Source organism: Protopterus annectens, chromosome 15.part0, assembly GCF_019279795.1.
Source record: "Protopterus annectens isolate FY-2018-M chromosome 15.part0, PAN1.0, whole genome shotgun sequence".
In the NCBI taxonomy this organism is placed as follows: Eukaryota; Metazoa; Chordata; order Ceratodontiformes; family Protopteridae; genus Protopterus; species Protopterus annectens.
This window is the reverse complement of record NC_056749.1, coordinates 477,618,050-477,638,242: the sequence shown is the minus strand read 5'-3', so window position 1 is coordinate 477,638,242 and position 20,193 is coordinate 477,618,050. Positions and strand designations below refer to the sequence as shown.

Here is a 20,193-nt window from a genome sequence, read left to right as displayed (position 1 = left end):
ACTACAGACATATTGTCTGTCTGAATTGCTATAGTTCCTTTGGGAAGAGAGTCTTGAAGGGCTTGCAACGCTAGAAGCACTGCTCTCATCTCTAGAACATTTATGTGCAAGTGGCGTTCGAAAGGTTGCCACGTGCCCTGGACCGTCCTGCCCTGGTAATGCCCCCCCCACCCGATCAGGGAGGCGTCCGTTGTCAGTGTAGCAACCGGAGGGGGAGGAACAAAGGGTCTCCCCATAAAGAGCTGGGGGGATGTGATCCACCAAGAAAGATGATTCCTGCACGATTGTGTTATCGCAATGGAATGGGACATCGGAAGTTGTTGGTATGACCATTGTGTGAAGAGCATCCATTGTAAAATTCTCATGTGGAATCGGGCTAAAGGAAGGAGAGGGATAGCAGCCGCCATTATCCCTAATACCTTTAGGATCAGTCTGACTTTGATCTTGTTGCTCCGCAAGACAAGGGAGACTTGTCTGTGTATGTCTGCTATTCTCTGCTCTGTGAGTGTGGTGACATGTTGACTGTGTCTAGATTTGCGCCTATGAAGGTAATAACACGACAAGGCGACAAGACAGACTTTTCATAATTTATTGAAATGCCTAGTGCTTGACATGTGTGAAAAGTGTAATCTCTGGCAAGCAGCAGAAGATGCTTGGTGGGGGCTGTAAGGAGCCAGTCGTCTAAATACGGAAACACTTGGAATCCTTGTCGTCTCAGATGAGAGGCGACCACTGCCATGCATTTGGTAAACACTCGGGGGGCTATAGTGAGTCCAAAGGGCAGGGCCCTGAATTGGAAATGACTGGTTCCCAGCCTGAAGCGGAGGAATCTCCTGGAGCGTCGGCTCATTCTGATGTGATGATATGCATCCTGGAGATCAATAGAGCACATCCAGTTGTAGAATGGACTGCAGCGTGACCATCCGAAATTTTGTTTTCTTGACAAACTTGTTCAAGTTGCTAAGATCCAAAATGGGTCTCCAGTCCCCTGTTTTTTTTGGAACCAAAAAGAATTTGGAGTAGATTCCGGATCCTTGTTGGTCTGCTGGAACTGGTTGAATGGCTCTTTTTGCAAGCAGCTTTGAAATTTCTAGTGCTGCTTGCTCCCTTTGACTGGGTGGAACGTCTGGAAGGGATTTTTTGGATTGCTTTGGAATGAGAAAGAATGGGATCCTGTAGCCTTCGGAAATGATAGACTGTACCCACTTGTCTTGAGTTAGGGATAGCCAGGCTTCTGGGTACAGAGATAATCTTCCCCTGACTGCCTCCGAAGGTGGACAGTCGGGCAACCCCTCAGGGATGCTGAAAGGGAGAAGGTTTCTCGACTGCCCTGATTCTGCGGGCCCGCTCTGCCTCTAGGACGGCGTCTAGCATTATTGTTCCCCCATCTGCCTCTAGAGGGGAACCGACTCTGTGCGTCAGGCAAATCTCCCTGAGATTGTTTGCGGAACCACATTTTTCCCCCCTTCTGGCCTTTGGGGTAAGGCCTAGAAGGAGTAGAAAAATGGACTCCCACGGCAGAGAGAGTCTTGCCTTCAGTCTCGCACCTAGTCAGGGTTTCCTTCACTTGAGGACCAAAGAGGTATGATCCATCAAACGGGGAGTTAGTGAAGGACGCCTTGAAAGGGTCCGCAAAATTATATAGCCGCATCCAGGCGTGCCGACGTAAGGCCACACCTGTACCTGCCGCTCTACTCGCTCCATCCGCCGCATACGAAAAGAGGCGCATGGAGGAGTTAACTATTGAGTTGAGGGTAGCCAGCTGAGAGTTCATCCTATCCTGAAAACCCGCAGCTGTTGGATCCTTTAACATTTCGCTCGCTTCCTTGAGCAAATCTCTCTGGAGATGAGTGAAATGACACAGGTAATTCAGCGAACGCATAGAAAAGGTCGCTGATGAGAACATCCGCTTCCGGTACCTGTCCATAGTCCTAGACTCCTTGTTAGGAGGATGGACAGGCACTGAAGGATCAGCTAGCTCCTTCTTGGTGGCCGCAGCCACCATCATAGCATCCACAGAGACGCCTTTGGTCAAGAATTCTTTGTCCTTGGGGGCAGTGATAAATTTTGATGGTCTCCTGGGGGTGGGGTCCACAGAGTCAGGAGCCGTCCAGGCCTTCTTTGCCACCACTTGCATAAGGGGGTCAAAGGGAGGGGACACCCAGGAGATGGAAGGGCAAGAGCCAAACGCCTCAAGATACACCGATTCATCCTTTGAAGGGTTGATGGCTGGCCAATTCCCCCTCTGTTTTAGGATCTCGAGGATGTCTGCAAAGGAGACATCTTCAGAGGGGGAACGAGGGGAACCTTCAGAATCCTCTAAATCAGTGTCAGAGGTGACAGACTCAGGGGAGTCGATGTGCTTCCTCTTACACTGCCTCTTCCTAGGAGGCTCTCCTACCTGGTCAGGAGAGGCCTCGGAAGAGGAGGAGATCCCCACTGGGGATACTTGAGGACCTGGCTCTCTACGATCCGGGATGAGGGAGTGAGCAGAAATCACCAGAGGCACCATGGAGGGAGGGGCAGATGGAGCCGACTGTGGTGTTGAACCAGGTTCTAACACGCTCCTCATGACCTTGAAAGCACCCCTGTTAGGCAAGGCCAGAAGTCTCCGCTCCGAAAAACTGGGAACCTGCCCCGGCACTGACAGTGATGGCTCCGAAGCCGATGTCGGAGCCGAACTTACCAGCGCCGAAGCACTGAGAGGGAGAGCGGGGTCAGACAAGGGTCCGATGCCACTCGCCCCCTCGGAGCCGATGAGGGAAGTCCGGCGCCGAGATTCCTTCAAGGAAGATATCGGAGCAGACGGCGGTACCGAAGACAATGGTATCGGCTTCGACGCAGCCACAGTCTCGGGTCCAAGCCGCCCCGGCTCCGAACTCAAAGGAGTCAGAGGAGGAACATTCTGAGTGATGGGATTAGCCATCAACTGTTGAGTCGGGCTTTGAAGCATCTGGGCCAGTGCCTCGGACTTAAGAAGTCGACTCACTACCCTCTGAAGGTCATGATCTGATAGTCTCGACGACCTAGAGGAGTGAGATCTATGGCTCCGTTCAGACAACAAAGGTGATGCTGGAGCCGAATGAACGGAGTCGATAGATGGTGACCGGGACCTTTTTCTGGAGGTCGGTTCCGACAATCTGATCGGAGCAGACTCACCGGTGTCTACCTCGGCTCCAGCCGGAGCCGAGGAAATAGCAGGGACATGAGTTTGAGAATCATCGGCTCCAGCTGGAGCCGATGTTCGAACAGCCTTCGAAGCCCCAGAAGACGACTCAGATACCGGAGCCAATGGTCTGGTAGGCTTCGAGGGTTTCCCCGAAGATTGCATCGGGGGACCCTCAGGCTTCAATAAGCCCCTTAGAATGAGCTTATTTTTACGCTCCTGCAGGACGCTAGGGCTGAAGCCATGGCAAACAGCACATGAGTCCTGCAGGTGCAAAGGTCCCAGGCAGTATACACAAGAAGTGTGACCGTCTGTCAGAGACATCTTCTAACAGCACGAGTCACACTTCTTAAAGCCTGAGAACTTTGATTCTTTAGACATGTCTAAAGAAGAAAAAGTGTAACCACACACTCACACACACACACCGATTACACTTATTAAAATTAAATTAAATTAGCAAGTAATTTAGACAAATTAAATCCCTACAAAAACACAGTCACTCCAACTACTAGGAAGGGAGGGACTGGGCCTAAAGCCCAAGGGAAGAACTCTAGTGAGTTTAGGAAAAAAAGGACAAAATTTAGACTAGGAATGGAAGGAAACTACGTAATTTATAAAATTATGAAGAAAAGGTAACTTGAAAGGGGGTCTATCTAAGATAACAACTAGTTTTTAAAACTAACCTGACGAGCCGGTTGAAAAGCACCTCGATCGCTATAGCGGCAAACGAGATCTGAGGAGTTACCGCCTAGCATTGTGGGATATAAGGGAGCCTCGAGCCGGTGGAACTAGCTCTCGAGCTTTTAGAGTGGCCGAGTCAGAGCCGAGGTTCGGCTCCGAACCCATCCAGCAAGAATGAAGGCGAGATAGACAACTTAACATAAGGGGTTATGGATGGAAGGATGGATGGATGAATGGTTGGGGACCTAGAAATGTTTTCATAACATTGGCAGTATTACATTTCTTCTTCTTTCTGTTATTGTTAACTTGTCCTTAAGTTTGGGAGATCCGAATCAAGCAACAATGGTTTCAGCCCTTGACACTAATGGAATAAATCATGAAAGGGCTTTTGAGGTCAAATCTTTATCAAGAGTGGTTGCAGAATCTTGCTCCATTTTAATTAACTTTAACTTATTTCATGCCATCTCTAACAGTGATTAGAGTAAAAGATTTACAAATAACACAAGTGGCAGAAAAATTCTGTTTACCCAAGCAATGAACACACAAATGCTTATCTTATTGCAGAATTTCATAATAAGAAGTTATGTTCTTACCATAACATTCCATGTTAGTTGTCTTCTTCTCGCCTTCTTTCTTGCTGGATGGGTTTGGAGCCGATCCTCGGCTCCGACTCGGCCTATACTATAGCTCGAGAGGTATTTTTACCGGCTTGAGGCAGCCCTATAACCCACAATACCATGCGCTAACTCCCCAGATCTCATTTGGAAGCTAAGACATAGTATAAATATATTATTATAGTCCTCATTTGCAAGTATGGACTCCCTGCTAGTAACACTAAATATGGGGAAACCGTAACATGTTGTATCTCAAGAAATTGAAGGACTCAGAGACCTCAAGTCTGTCCAGGCTAGGGGGCAGGAGGGAGGGACGCAAGAAAGAAGGCGAGAAGAAGACAACTAACATGGAACATTATGGTAAGAACATAACTTCTTAATGTTAAGTTGTCATTCTCGCCTTCATTCTTGCTGGATGGGACAGCGTCCCTAGCACCTTGGTCCTGGGTGGCTCAATGGAACAGACTCCTGAGTACAGTGGAACCAAAGTCAGCTCTATTTCTGGAGGCTATATCAAGTTTGTAATGGGCAATAAAAGTATGTTGGGGAACCCATGTAGCTGCTGCACATACGGCATCTAATGGTAACCTTGCTTGAAAGGCCGTTGATGTTGATAGTGCCCTGGTTGAATGAGCCTTAGGCCTAGACGGAAGTTGCCTGTGTCTCAACTCATAGACAAAAGTAATAATAGATGTCAACCATCTGGAGATAGTAACCTTTGATACTGGAAGCCCTTTCTTTCCTGCAGCATAAGAGAGAAAGAGCTGGTCTGACTTTCTGAGTTGTTTTGTCCTGTCTAGATAATACCGTAGTTGGCGATGAACATCCAATGAATGTAATTTCTGTTCAGCCCTGTTGGAATAGTCTGGGAAGAAGACAGGCAAGTCAATGGAGTGGCTTAGATTTGCTTAAGAGGACACTTTCGGTAGGAAGGAAGGATTTGTTCTGAGAGTTATCCTGTCTTTGTGAAAGACCAAATAAGGGGGACGGACAGACAAGGCTTGAAGTTCCGATACCCTTCTGGCAGATGTTATGGCTACTAAAAACAGAGTTTTCCAAGAAAGAAGCTTGAGGGAGCAAGAGGCTGCAGGTTCAAAGGGAGGCAGAATCAATGAGGTTAGAACCAAATTCAAATCCCATTGTGGGGGCGGATCCTTAATTGGAGGTCTAAGCAAAAAGATGCCCTTGAGAAAGGCTTTACAGAGTTTGTGGGACATAATATTTGCTTCTGAGAGCCCCACATGAAAATTAGCAATGGCCGCTAATTGTACCCTGATAGTGGCTGACGATGACCCTGAATGAAAGAGTTCCACCAGAAAGTCTAGAACCTTATGAATGGGTGCATGGAAAGGATCTAAGGACCTAGCTTGTGCCCAGAGCGAAAAACGCTTCCATTTACTCGCATATGTCTTCCTAGTACTGGACTTACGGGAAGCCAGAATTATATCACGGATAGGAGGAGAAATAAGGGGAAGCCTGGCTATGGCTGGAAGTGGAGCAACCAAGCTGTGAGGTTGAGGGAATGAAGAGACTGATGCATCTTGCCCGTGAAATGGGTCAACAGATCTGGAAGGGGTTCCAGATGCCAAGGCTGTTCCAGTAGGTAACTGTGCAGGAACGGAAACCATACTTGTCGAGGCCAAAACGGAGCAATGAGGATCATTTTGGATCTCAATGCGGTTGCTTTCTGAATTAATTGTGGGATCAATGGTAAGGGAGGAAAGGCATATAGAAGACCCCGGGGCCAATCGTGAACAAGAGCGTCTCTGGGGGCATGGCCTGGTAGAGGAAAGAGTGTGAAAAAGTCGAGGCACTTGCTGTTTTGAGAAGTTGCAAAAAGATTGCAGCAAGGCTGGCCCCACTTCTGAAATATTCTGTCTGCTACCGCTTTATTTAGAGACATGAGGATAGTTCTGCTCAATCTGTCTGCTATGACGTTGGACTTCCCGGGGATGTGCGTTGCTATCAGAAACCGTTGAGAGAAAATCGCCCATTGCCAAAGTCTGAGTGCTTCTCGACATAGGGGGTAGGACTTTGTTCCGCCCTGCTTGTTTATGTACCACACTACAGTCATGTTATCCATTTGAATTGCTATAGTCCCTGTGGGAAGAGAGCTCTGAAGGGCTTGCAACGTTAAAAGCACCACCCTCATCTCCAGGACATTTATGTGCAGGTGGCGTTCTAATTGTTTCCATGTGCCCTGGACCGACCTGCCCTGATAGTGCCCTCCCCCCACCCGAACAGGGAGGCATCCGTTGTCACCGTGGCAACTGGGGGGGGGAACAAAGGGTCTGCCCTGAAAAAGCTGAGGGGAAACCATCCACCAGGAGAGATGATTCTTGCATGATGGGGTTATCAAGATGTTGTGAGTCATTGGGAGCTGTTGAAAGGACCACTGAGAAAACAGCATCCACTGGAGGAGCCTCATGTGGAAGCGGGCTAATGGGAGTAGAAGAATCGGCGCTGCCATGAGGCCTAACACTTTCAATACTAGCTTAACTTGAACTCTGTTGGACTGAAACAGGGACTGAAAATTCCACCTTATGTCTGTCACTCTCTGAGGTGGTAATGTTGCAGACATTTCTGTGGTGTTTAATACAGCGCCTATGAAGTTTAAACATTGACAAGGCGACAAGGAGGATTTTGCAAAATTTATAGAAATACCTAGATTGTTGCAAAGTTGAATAGTGTAATCCCTGGCCATTATAAGATGCTGCTTGGTGGTAGCAGAAATGAGCCAGTTGTCTAGATATGGAAACACTTGGAATCCTTTTTGTCTCAGGTGAGCCATGACCACTGCCAAGCATTTGGTGAACACCCGGGGGGCTGCGGTGAGACCAAAGGGCAGGGTTCTGAATTGGTAATGATTGGCTCCCAGCCGGAAGCAGAGAAACCTCCTGGAGCGCATGTGTATCATTATATGATAGTACGCGTCCTGGAGGTCTAACGAGCACATCCAGTTGTCTCTGCCCAAAAAGGGTAGAATGGACTGCAGTGTTACCATCCGAAATTTTGCCTTTTGAACAGAGTTTTTCAATCTGCTGAGGTCCAAAATGGGTCTCCAGTCTCCAGTCTTTTTTGGTACCAAAAAGAATCTGGAGTAGATTCCGGATCCAAGCTGATCTGCTGGAACTGCCTGGATGACTCTTTTTTTCTAACAGCTTTTTTATTTCTAGCTGTGCCTGACCCCTTTGTGTGGGTGGTATGTCTGGTAGGGGTCTTGGCAGTTGTACCGGAGGGGAAGTGAAGGGAATTTTGTAACCCTCGGATATGATCTTCTGTACCCATGTGTCTTGGGAGAGGGATTGCCAGGCTTCCGGGTACAGAGATAATCTTCCCTCGACTACCTCCGAAGGCGGACAGTCGGGCAGCTTCTCAGGGATGCTGAAAGGGTTGGTCAGGGAAAGATTCCCTGGAACCCTGGTTCTGTGGACCCCCTCTGTCCCTGGGGCGGCATCTGTTATTATTCCCCCCTCTGCCTCTGTGGGGAAATTCACCACATGTGGCAGGCGCGACTCCCTGAGGTTTGCGGAACCACATCTTTCCACCCCTCTGTCCCTTAGGATAAGGTCTAGAAGGTGTGGAAAAATGGACTCCCACAGTAGAGAGAGACTTACCATCTTGCTCGCATCTGGTGAGGGTATTCTTCACCTGAGGTCCAAACTATTCTGAACCATCAAAGGGGGTGTTGGTGAAGGACGCCTTGAAGGGATCAGCAAAGTTACAGAGTCGCATCCAAGCGTGACGTCTCAATGCAACACCTGTGCCTGCAGCCCTACTCGCTGCATCGGCTGCGTAGGAGATAAGCCGCATGGAGGAGTTAACAATGGAGTTCAGGGTGGCCAGCTGGGAGTTCATCTTGTCCTGATACCCCACAGCAGAAGGATCCTGTACAGTTTCACCCAGTTCTTTGAGCAAATCTCTCTGAAGGTGGGTGAAATGACATAAATAGTTCAGCGATCGCATAGTAAAGGTCGCTGAAGCAAATGTCTGCTTGCCGTACCTGTCCATGGTCCTGGACTCTTTGTTAGGAGGATGAACAGGTACAGAAGGATCAGCCAATTCCTTCTTAGTGGCTGCTGCTACCATCATAGCATCAACTGAAACACCTTTGGTGAGAAAGGATTTGTCCTCTGGTGCAGAAATAAATTTAGAGGGCCTCCTAGGGGTAGGTTCCATTGAATCAGGAGCTGCCCACGCCTTTCTAGCCACTACCTCCATTAGTGGGTCGAAAGGGGGAGACACCCAGGAGGTGGAAGGGTGAGATCCAAAGGCGTTAAGGTAAACCGACTCGTCCTCGGAGGGTTTGAGAGTGGACCAATTTCCCCTCTGTTTTAGGATCTCTAGGATGTCTGAAAAAGAGACATCCTCAGAGGGGGATCTCAGGAACCCTCCGACTCATCCAAGTCGGTGTCCGACGTGACAGACTCGGGGGAGTCTATGTGCTTCCTCTTGCACTTTCTTTTCCTAGGGGGTTCCCCTGAAGCTTCAGGGGAGGCCTGAGAAGAGGAGGAGACACCCAAAGTGGGTACCCTACGCTTTGGATCTCTGCTGTCAGATGCAGGAGGATGGCCAGAGACCGTAACAGGCACTGTAGAGGGAGGAGCTGCAGAAGTTAACCTTGGAGTGGACACCGGGTCCAGCATGCTCCTCATCACCTCGAAGGCTCCCCTATCAGGTACCAAGGGTAGCCCGGCTCCGAAGAGACCCGAACCGCTCCCGGCACTGACAGAGAAGGCTCCGAGAATGATGTCGGGGCCGAACTAACCAGAGCCAAAGCTCCGAGAGGGAGAGCAGGGTCGGACAAGGGTCCAATGCCACTCGCCCCCTCGGAGCCGAGAGTGGAGTCCCGGTGCACGGACCTCTCCACGGACGGAACCAATGAAGAGGTCAGAGCCAACGACACCGGAGCCGAAGGTGGAAGTATCGGCTCCAACGTGGGCAAGGTTACAGTTCCGACAAACTCCGGCTCCGAACTCGAGAGGTGAATCGGAGGAGGAATCGATAGCCGTACGAAGGAGCCACAGTCTGGTGAGATGGGCTTTGGAGCATTTGGGCTAGTGCCTGAGATTTTATGAGCCTACTGACCACCCTCTCAATGTCGTGGTCGGAAAGCCTGGATGACCTAGATGAGTGAGTCCTATGACTCCGCTCCGATAGGAGAGGGGATCTCGGAGCCAATCGCTCTGGGGTCGGTTCCGATGCAGGTTTCGGAGTGGATACCACTTTGCCCGCCTCGGATCCGACTGGAACTGATGTCGGAGCCATCTCAATAACGCCAGCCCTTGACTCAGAAGCTGGAGCTGAGGGTTTGGCGGTTTTTGAAGACTTCCCCAAGCCAGACTTGGACGGGGAGTCATCAGGCTTTAATAAGCCCCTTAAGATGAGCTTATTACGACGCTCCTGCAGGACTCTTGAACTAAACCCGTGACAGATGGAACAAGAGTCCTGCAGGTGTAAAGGCCCTAAGCAGTAGACACAAGAAGTGTGACCGTCTGTCAGAGACATTTTCTGACCGCACAAGTCACGCTTCTTGAATCCCGAGACCTTAGTGTCTTTGGACATAGTCCTAACAACAGGAAACACAGTAATCACAGTCAGTCCACACACACACTCAACTTAAAACTAGACAAAAGTTAAGGGAACTGACTAAACCCACACACAGGCACTGTAAGGGGTGGGGAAAACTAAGGTAAAGCCCGTAGGCCCAAAGATAAAAATTAACTAAAGAAGGGAAGAAGGGCTACAAAAGGGCTGTAATGAATAAAACAATCAATAGGGACCTAACAAAGGGAATCTATCTGGAAAAATTACCTGAAAATGAGTTCTATAGAAAATAATTCTCTTTACTGACCTGAGCCGGTAAAAAAGGCAACCTCACAGCGAAGCGGCAAACGAGATCTGGGGAGTTAGCGTATGGTATTGTGGGTTATAGGGCTGCCTCGAGCCGGTAAAAATAGCTCTCGAGCTATAGTATAGGCCGAGGATCGGCTCCGAACCCATCCAGCAAGAATGCAGGTGAGAATGACAACTTAACATCGATATTTATGCCTTAAAAGTTTTATTCTCCACTTCTAGAAAACTCTTGTGCAAGTAGCAGAAAAATGTAGAACAATAACAGCTGCACGGTAGCAAAGCAGAAAGTAATATACCACAGGAAAGATGAGGTGAGAAAAATGCCAAAGGCTTAGAGACAGGCAAGTTCAGGATGGTAAAACTATCAAGAATAAAGGTAAAAATATAATGGCCTTTCTTATTTTTTTTTAAATCTCTTTATCCACATTACCTGCACATCCTCACGAGGGAACTCAACCTGTGTGCATGTATGTACATACTAAATTTAACAACAAACCCAATTTTGTTTTCACAGAAACAGTAGTCTTTTAAAAAGCATCATATAACCATGTTTGATGCTTCTGCTTTCACACTTAACAAAAGATATCATTATGGGTAAAGGGTGGGGCCTGTAGCCTGGGGAAGCAGCACATAACAAGATGCCTAATGCCTATCAGCATTAGTCCAATTATTGACAAAGATGGCCCTTCTCCTAATAGAGCCTATTCCATGGCTTGAGCAATGCCAGGTGGATTATATTTGACAGGGCCCCATTTCTCTTTTATCATAATTTAGTGTATCTTTCTCCTTGTGAAAGGAGATTCACAAAACTACCCATTAGCACCTTAAGGTTTTCCAGTCATAAAGCCAGAAATTACACAGGTCCTACTGAATAACATAGCTACATGTGCAATATCAAGTGAAATTCCTGTCTGAAAGTGTTAGCCTTGGGCTCAGCATACGTGAAGAATGAAGACCAGCTGAGAAGTACAGGAGAAACACTGCAGTTAAAATGCTGAATGTATATCAGTCCTAGTTTAATCAGAGTTGTTGCTATCACCTTACTTCAGTTTTAGTAATGTGTGACTTTTACAGGGTCATATCATTGCTGATGCAGGGTAATCCCCAACAGCAAGCCTTCATGTAATTCTAACATGAGGCAAACTAGACAACTTAGGACATTTACTAGTCACATCTCTTGTCATTATTTCTACAGGTTGTAGGCAATGTACCCTTTAGCCCAAAAGTCAATAAAAATACAGATAAACTATCATGTTCTGCAGCGAAGATGTTCACTAAATTTACAGCCAAGACAAAAATAACATTTAGCATTTGAGATATCTATTAAATTAACTTGTTTGTGGCAAAAATAAGTCTCTTCTCTCTTACAGGAGCAAAGATGACAACTATGCTGAAACTATATGTGTACTCCTGACCTACATTAACATAGTGAGCTTAATATATTATATGAAGTAAAATAGCTCTGCAATCAAGTCTTATGTTTTAAGAAAAAGGGCAGCTGTCTATAAAATCAGCCGTTACAGTTGATAAAAGGCAATTTCTATACATCCATTCATACATTAAGATATAGTGGTTTATAAAAGACTTGATTGCGCATGCTATTATATATTTATGGAGAAATATACATATATATATATATGTATACATATATATATATATATATATATATATATATATATATATATCTATATGTATACATATATACATACACAGACACATACACAAACACACACACACACACACAGAAATATATACACATATGCACACAATAGTCCTTGCTAAGGCACACTATAACATCTACATTATCTGACTAAAGGTTTAACAGCAGTTATGAAAAGCTATACCTGCTGGGCCAGGGGGCCCTTTCTTTCCTGGTAAACCATCTGATCCTGGATCACCTGGGATTCCACGGAAGCCAGGAGATCCTGGGAAACCAATGCCTGGAAAACCTGTGTCACCTTGTCTGCCTCTTGAACCTGGCAGGCCTGGAAAACCTTTGTCTCCTGGAATACCTTGTTCACTATCACCCTATGAAAAGTGATAAAAGAAAAAATAAAATCTTTAACATGTAGACTGCAGAGAAGCAAATAGATATCTAAGAGATACATTCATTTTCTTACACCAAGCTACAAGGTAAACGGAACTGTTTTCAGACACAGGATCGAAAATGTCACCAGTTTACTAACCTTAGAACATATCTATAGAAAGAGGACATAATGAAGGATCTCTCTTAGATGCTTCAATTGAAATTGATGTCATCAGATTAATTTTTATAAAAGATAAATAAAATAAGTAGAAAGGAATGTACCCTAACCGATTAAAAGAAAGTGGACAGAAGTACAGGATATGCGGTTATATAATCCCTACTATGCTTCCATAATTTCAAGAGTATCACAAAAGCACAGTTGTGTACACTTACCATAAATGTAGATGTTTAGTGTATTCACTGTTGCAGTCATTACATTTGGGGTAATCCTGCTGGCAGGTTGCCCTTAGCCGGCCTGAATTCCAAAGTCTTGGGTCCTGCGTTGGCTGCTGTCGCCCCTTCCCTGACATCAGGTCTTCAGGGGTATAAAAGAAGCAGCCAACGCCATTTTCTTCAGTTTTTCTTGCCCCAGATGTCAGATGCCCACAAAAAGGGTAGCCAAGCTTTATATATATATATATATATATATATATATATATATATATATATATATACAGAAATACACCAATATAAATTTTACCTTCATCTATAAGCAAATACACCACATAGGTAGTATAAATCAGAGAAGGAAAGATAAGATCCAAAAGAAAAAAGGGGGAAGGCGGGTGGGTAACTTGGACTGCAACAGTGAATACACTCGAACATCTACATTTATGGTAAGTGTACACAACTGTACTATGTTCTTCGTGTTTCACTGTTGCAGTCGTTACATTTGGGTAGAGTCCCAAAGCTATCGTTGGGAGGCTGGAACTAGACAGCAGTAGGAGCGGCTATGAGACCCTGCAGAACTGCAGTGGCAAAGCCTGCCCTGGATTTAGAGTAGAGTGGCAGATGATAATGGTTTGTAAAGGTGTGCACTGAACTCCAAGTAGCCACCTCTAAAATGCCTCTGGTTGGTACTCCCCTGAGAAAGGCTGCTGAGGTGGCTGCAGCTCTGGTGGAATGAGGCCTAATGCCCTTAGGCACTGGCTTGCCATGGTGTAAGTAGCAGAAACGAATGCAGTGGCCTAACCACTTAGAAATAGTCTGCTTTGAGATAGGTTTTCCTTGTGATCCTGCAACATATGCCACTAGTAATTGCTCTGTCTTCCTGAAAGCTTTAGTTCTGTCCAAGTAGAATCTAAGCTGTCTGTGTATGTCCAAAGAATGCAGAATTCTCTCCCCCTTGTTCTGTGGATTTGGGTAAAAGGTTGGCAGATGGATGGCTTGGTTAAGAGCCACACTGGACACTACTTAAGGCATAAATGTTGGGTTTGTCCTCAGAGAGACCCTGTCTGGATGAAATATGATGAAAGGTTCCACAGCCATGAGTGCCTGTAGCTCTGAAACTCATCTTGCAGAAGTAATTGCTAAGAGCAGAGCTGTTTTCCAAGATAAAAACTTCATATCAGCAGTAGCAGCTGGCTCAAAAGGAGGCAGGGTGAGCTTTTCCAAGACATAGTTGAGGTCCCATGCAGGTATTGGTAGTCTCCTTGGGGGCCTTAAATTTTTGGCTACTCTGAGGTACTGCCTTAATAAAGGGTGAGAAAAAAGTGGTGGCTCTGTACTGTAATGAGCTGAAATGGCAGAGGCATGAATTTTAATTGATGAAAAAGATAGGCCTTTGTCCAGCATCTCAGTTACGTATTGCAAAATCTGAGGAATATTTGGTACCGCTGTATCAGTTCCTTGTGCCTGGTTCCAGGCACAGAATCTCTTCCATTTTCCAGCATAAGACTTTCTAGTACTACGCCCTCTCACTTCCATAATGACATCCATCACAGCTTTACTGAGTGGTGTTTTTTGTATGACTACCTTATCCGCCATGCTGCCAAGTTTAATGTCCTGAGTTGGCTGTGCATGATCTGATTGTTTTGCTGGGACAGTAGTCGAGGTATTTGAGGTAAGGTCCAAGCTGGGTATAGAGATAAGTTTCGTAGTATTGGATACCAGTACTGGCGTGGCCAGTCTGGGGCAATCAGTATCATCTTTGGCTTCTCCTGTCTGACCTTTAGGAGCACTTTGGGGAGGAGAGGCAGTGGAGGAAAGGCATATACTGATAGTTTTTTCCAACTGAAAGATTGGGCGTCCACTTTCCATGCTTGTCTGTGATAAGTCCTTGTGCAGAATCTTTTTAGTTGCTAATTGAGAGGGGAGGCAAACAGATCTATGTCCGGGCATCCCCATTTCCTTGTTAACATGCTGAAGACTTGTGGATCCAGCTTTCACTCGTAGGGATCCATGAGGATTCTGCTTAGTTTGTCTGCCAGAGTATTTTCCTTTCCTGGCAGGAATTGTGCCTGCAGATCTACTTGGTAAGTCAAAGCTGTGTCCCACAAGGTCATGGCTAGTCTGTAAAGGGGGTAAGAATGTGTGCCCCCTGCTTGTTTATATACCACATGACCATGGTGTTGTCTGTCTTTATCAGTAGTTGTCCCGGATGAAGTAGGTCCTTGAAGGCTGTCAGGGCATTTTGAACAGCTAACATCTCTTTTTGATTGATATGCAGATGCATTTGGTTTGAGGACCATGTGTCCTGAATGCATCTTCCTGCCATGTGGGCTCCCCAGGCATAGTCTAATGCATCCGTTGTTAGTGTCTGCCTGGCTGGAGGTAATGTAAATGGCTGCCCCTTGTTCTGGTGACAAGCCTTTGCCCACCATCTAAACTCCTGTTGCAGGCAGGGAATGAGAGTAATGACTGTTTCCAGGCTGTGGCAATGTTGAGTCCAAACACTTTTTAGGTACCATCAAAGTTTCCTCATATGCAGTCTTGCATATGGAATTAGTAGGGTGCAGGATGCCATGAAGCCCAAAGCCTGCAGAATTTTTCTTGCAGATAACTGGGCCTTTGTTGCCAACATTTTGAAATAGGTAGTCAGTTGCCTTTGTTTGTCTGGCATGAGATAAGCCGTTTGGGCAGTTGTATTCAAGCTTGCACCCAGGAATGTTATCTCTTGTGAGGGTAAGAGTTTTGATTTCTTTTTGTTGACTGTGTACCCTAGGCATGTTAGAAGTCTTTTCACAAATGCCAGATGTTGAAGAAGAATGTCCTTGTTCTCTGATTGAATGAGACAGTCGTCCAAGTAAGGATATATTTGTATTCCTCTTTGTCTGCAGAATGCAATTACTGGTGCCAGGCACTTTGTAAAGTCCCGGGGCGCAGTAGATAAGCCAAAGAGCAGTGCAGAGAATTGGTAATGCATTGAACCAGCCTTGAATCTTAGGTATCTTCTGCATGATTGTCTGATTGGAACATGCAGGTATGCCTCTTTTAGGTCTAAAGTCACAAGCCAAGCATTATTGCCCAGCATGGGCAGAAGCTGCTGCAAAGTCAACATTTTGAATGTTGGAATATCCAGGAAAGTGTTCAGAATAGATAGGTCCAGTATTGGCCTCCAGGCCTTGCCCTTTCTGGGTACCAAGAACAGTCTTGAGTAAAATCCTTGTCCCTGCTCTTGCTCTGGTACTTGCTGAAAGGCCCCCATGTCCATGAGGGATGAGACTTGTTTTTGTGCCTCTGCCATTGATTTTTTGAAAGATCTGGCCAGCTGTTTGCCTCTGGCAGAGTATGGAAATGGAACTTGCAGCCTTGTGACACTATGTTTAGTACCCACTTGTCCTGGGTTATGATGTGCCAATTTTGAACAAAAAGTGCTAATTTTCCCCCTAAAGGTGCTGCCAGAAGATAAGTGCTTGGTGCAGGCAGGGGGAAGTCATTGGGACTGTTTTCTGTATGTTTGTGATCTATCTTCTCCAGCTTTGGAGGTAGAAGCACCCCATTGCTTGGGCCTATAAGAACCTTGCGCCTGGGATCTGCCCCTAGGGCATCTGGATCTGCCCCTTTGAGGTCTGTCTGTCACAGGAAAGGACCGATTTTTTGTAGGCCATTGTCTACTAAACCTAGGTGACTGTACTTGTAAAAAATCTTTGACCGTTTGCATAGATTTAGCTTTGTCCTCCATTATCTTTAACACCTCTTCTGCCTTAACACCAAACAAAGTATCATGCTGTAAAGCTGCATCTAGTAATTTAACTTTAACATGATCAAGCAGATTTTGTTCCTTTAACCAAGCATGCCTCCTAATTACAGAACCCGTAACTACGGCCCTGCAGGAGGCCTCCAAAGAATCAAAACCACATTGCAAAGTATGTTTTCCAACTTGTTCTGCTGCATACAATAAATCCTGCATTTCCTTGCTTTCTGCACATTCAGAATTTAACAACATTTTCTGTTTAAGCAATCCCATGACATGTTGCTGATACTTAAGCATATGAAATTGACAGTTTAAGGCCCTTACAGTCAAAGTTGCAGATGTGTAAACCTTTTTTCCCCATCTATCCAGTGCCCTTGAATCAGGGGGTTGGGTTTTTTGCAGTGGAAGCCTTAACTCCCTTTGGACCCTGTGAAATAGTTTCTGGGTCAGCAGCAGAGTTTTTAAAAAGAAATTTGTGCGACTCAGGAACCCTGTAATATCTGTCAGGCTTAACTGGAGATGGGAGTAAGGTTCATAGGTTCATAGATTAGTACTAAGCTAACTGCCCTTGCGAGCCATTTTAAGCCTAGCCAATTATCCCTTGTGAGACTCAAACCCTGCACCTTGTGATTGCAAGGCAAGCACCTTAACCATTAGGCCACCCTCCCAACGCTAAGGAGTCAGGAGTCAGACTAGACTCCGGAAACACATAATTTACAATGTCTAACACAGGTGGAATGGCTAGAGGCCTGTGCTGAGGTAGTAAAAGAAAATCCCTGAGCCTCTTCTTAGACTCTGAAAAATCTTTTCTCTCCCAGTGGAAATGCTCCCTCATGGTATGCAAGGTTTCCCCAAAGGAATAGTCCTCAGGAGGAGATGCTGAGGGTATAGATTCTTCAGCATCAGAATCCTCATGGGGAGAAGAGAATATTCCTGCTCAGAAGAGGAACCATAAGAAATAGAAACCTGATCTGAAGATTCATAGTCAGTGTCTTGCCTAGGCCTCTTATCAGGAGGGGGATGGGAATCCCTGATCAAGGTAATCGAGTCTTCAGCCATTTTGAGCATCTGTTTTTTGGGCATAGAAGCCTGTCCACGTGGCTCTTGAGTTTGTTTCCTTGCTTTAGAAGGTGCTTTAGCCTTTGCCTTTGAAGCTGAAGTCATTTTAATGTAAAGATGTTTGGGTCTGAATACACCCTCAGAAGCCGGTACCTGCTCAGCGGCTCTGGACCATCTGAGGGATTAGCGTCCAAGTCTCCAATACCTTGAGTATCCAGTGGCATGGCTGACTCCACGTGGGAGTCGGTAGTGGCCTGCGACTCTAAAGTAGCAGGCGTCAGGGGCTGCAAAAGTGCCTCACTGAGAACCGGCGACTGGCTTAGGAGAAGCTTCATCGTCGGTTTTGGGCCTCGGTTGTTTTTCTCTATCCTTTTCTTTGCGTTTTTTGTAAACTCCGGTAGTCGGATGGCTATCCAATGACATTTCAGGATAATTAAACTGGTGTCCAAAAAGTTTAAAGCAAAAATCATACTGACGCTTAATAGTGCGTTGGTTAAATCTAGCACAAAAACGACAACCAGTAACGTTGTGATCAGGGCCTAGGCAAGGAATACAGTAAGAATGAAAATCCTTATGTGGTATTTGCTTTCCACAAGAAATACAATTATTAACTTTTTATGACATCGGTCTGGAACAAGAAAAAAGTTTCCCCAATGGGGTACTTAGCTTTATTGAAGACTTCGGATCTGAAACTCAAACACGAAAATCTCAGGAGTCGGCCGACCGGCCCTTGCAAACTGCTTCTGCTTCGGGCACCGCGCGGCAAGAAAGACTGAAGAAAATGGTGTCGGCTGCTTCTTTTATACCCCTGATGACCTAACGTCAGAGAAGGGGCGACAGCAGCCAACGCAGGACCCAAGACTTTGGAATTCAGGCCGGCTGAGGGCAACCTGCCAGCAGGATTACCCCAAATGTAATGACTGCAACAGTGAAACACGAAGAACATCGGAAAGTCCTTATATTTTCTTCTAAACATTTTAATCAATAAATAACAGTACATCTCCATGCTCTTGCAGCCCACAAGCTGCAATACTTTGGACAGTCATGTCATTATCCTGTTTCTTTATTTAATACAAGAGTATTTATGCACTGTTGCGTAACTGAGAAGAGGGTAACGATTTATACTGAGGAATAACACACTGTAAGGGCCATGAGTTTGAGACTACTCCAGACAACAACCTGTAAAAGAGATATCAAGTGGCACAATCAGAGCATACCAGTAACTGGAAGTCTCTGACTTTCTTCAGAGTAGTGGCAGTACTAGCAGGGCCAGGAAGAAAGCTCTATGGAGTTGGAGGATTCAACAGCCTTCCCTGGAAATTGTGTGAATGTGAAAAATAATATTTTGAGTGAAAAGCAGTTACTGTGGATAAAGGGGTGCTGGGAGACATTGGTTCATGGAGAGACTGGTGTGGCTCTGTAAGTGAAGTGTGTGCAGTCGAATTTGGGTGTGGAGGTTGGACACCCAGACCCAGGACAGTAGCACACTCCCTTTATGCTCTTAGTGCCAAAGATGTGTTTTGTGGATTATTCATTAAAACAGACTGGGTAACAGCATCTTCTTCACATTAAATGGCATTGGTTGCTACGAGGTCATCACATTTGGTAATATGAAATGGGATGAAGAACAGCCAGAGAAATTGAAATAAAATTATGAAAAGCTCCTAACTAGAAATACCATGCCCAGGTGCAGTACCTAACTTAACATCTTTACACAAAGATTTAGCCCTGAATAAGCACTATTTATATGTGCACCCCAAACAGACACCAACCTGGTTAATAACAGGGAAAATGATATTCCTCCTTTAGAGTGATCTTGCAAGCATCCTAAAAACTACATACCAATAAAACTTGCCTTCTGATGATGTATAAACTACACACTGGAAATGATGCTGACAGAGCTATTATTCATTTAGAAGAAAACTCAATCATGGCAATAGAACATAAGGGTAAAAAAGAAAGTCATATGGAACAAAAGATCATTTGTTGTTAAATAAAGTCATAAAGAAAAATTGTAAAAAGGAGAAGAATCTAAGTATGGCATGGAGAGACTACAAAAAATATGGCAGCATCTCACATTCATGAATAAAGGAATGCCTACAAATGTATAAGATACACCCTACATTGACTGATTACATTACACTGACCATGAAACAGTAGCAAACCATTTTGGAGATAAGCCTTGCTAAGAGACAAATTATTATCCCAGAGATAAAAACAGGGGTGATATTGCAGGCTGACTCTTTGTAATGGGTGCTCTTTGTGTCTTGCCCTTAACTCCTTAAGCTGCCAACTTAACATATTAAATCATAGTTACAATTTGGCTTCCAGAAAACAACCAAGTGTAAAGGCTTCTCATCTTGTTTTTTTTGATGATTTAAAATTGTATAGTTCATCAGATGAGGAATTGAAAGCACAACTACAAGTGGTTAAAACTTTCTGGGATGACACAAGAATGTCGTGTGGTCTTGATAAATATGCAAAAACAATATTTAAAGTAGGAAAACTGCAGCATCAAGAAAGCATCATTCAGGAGCAGGAATGTGATACAAAGGAATTTGAGCAGGAGGCAGTGTATAAATATTTATGAGTTGAAGGATCGACAATAAAACATGAACAAATGCAAACAAAACTCAGTAAGGAATACTTTAAAAGA

General features: G+C 45.4%; 1 protein-coding gene across 3 annotated transcripts in view; it reads right to left on the bottom strand.

Annotated features, from left to right (window-relative positions):
* COL4A6 (collagen type IV alpha 6 chain) overlaps nucleotides 1-20,193 on the bottom strand; it is a 4,024,271-nt gene that overhangs the window by 1,239,933 nt on the left and 2,764,145 nt on the right. For all 3 annotated transcript variants that reach the window (XM_044057202.1, XM_044057203.1, XM_044057204.1), the window contains one exon: nucleotides 12,162-12,345. In XM_044057202.1, coding sequence (XP_043913137.1) covers nucleotides 12,162-12,345 — 184 coding nt within the window. The remainder of the gene's footprint in view (nucleotides 1-12,161; nucleotides 12,346-20,193) is intronic.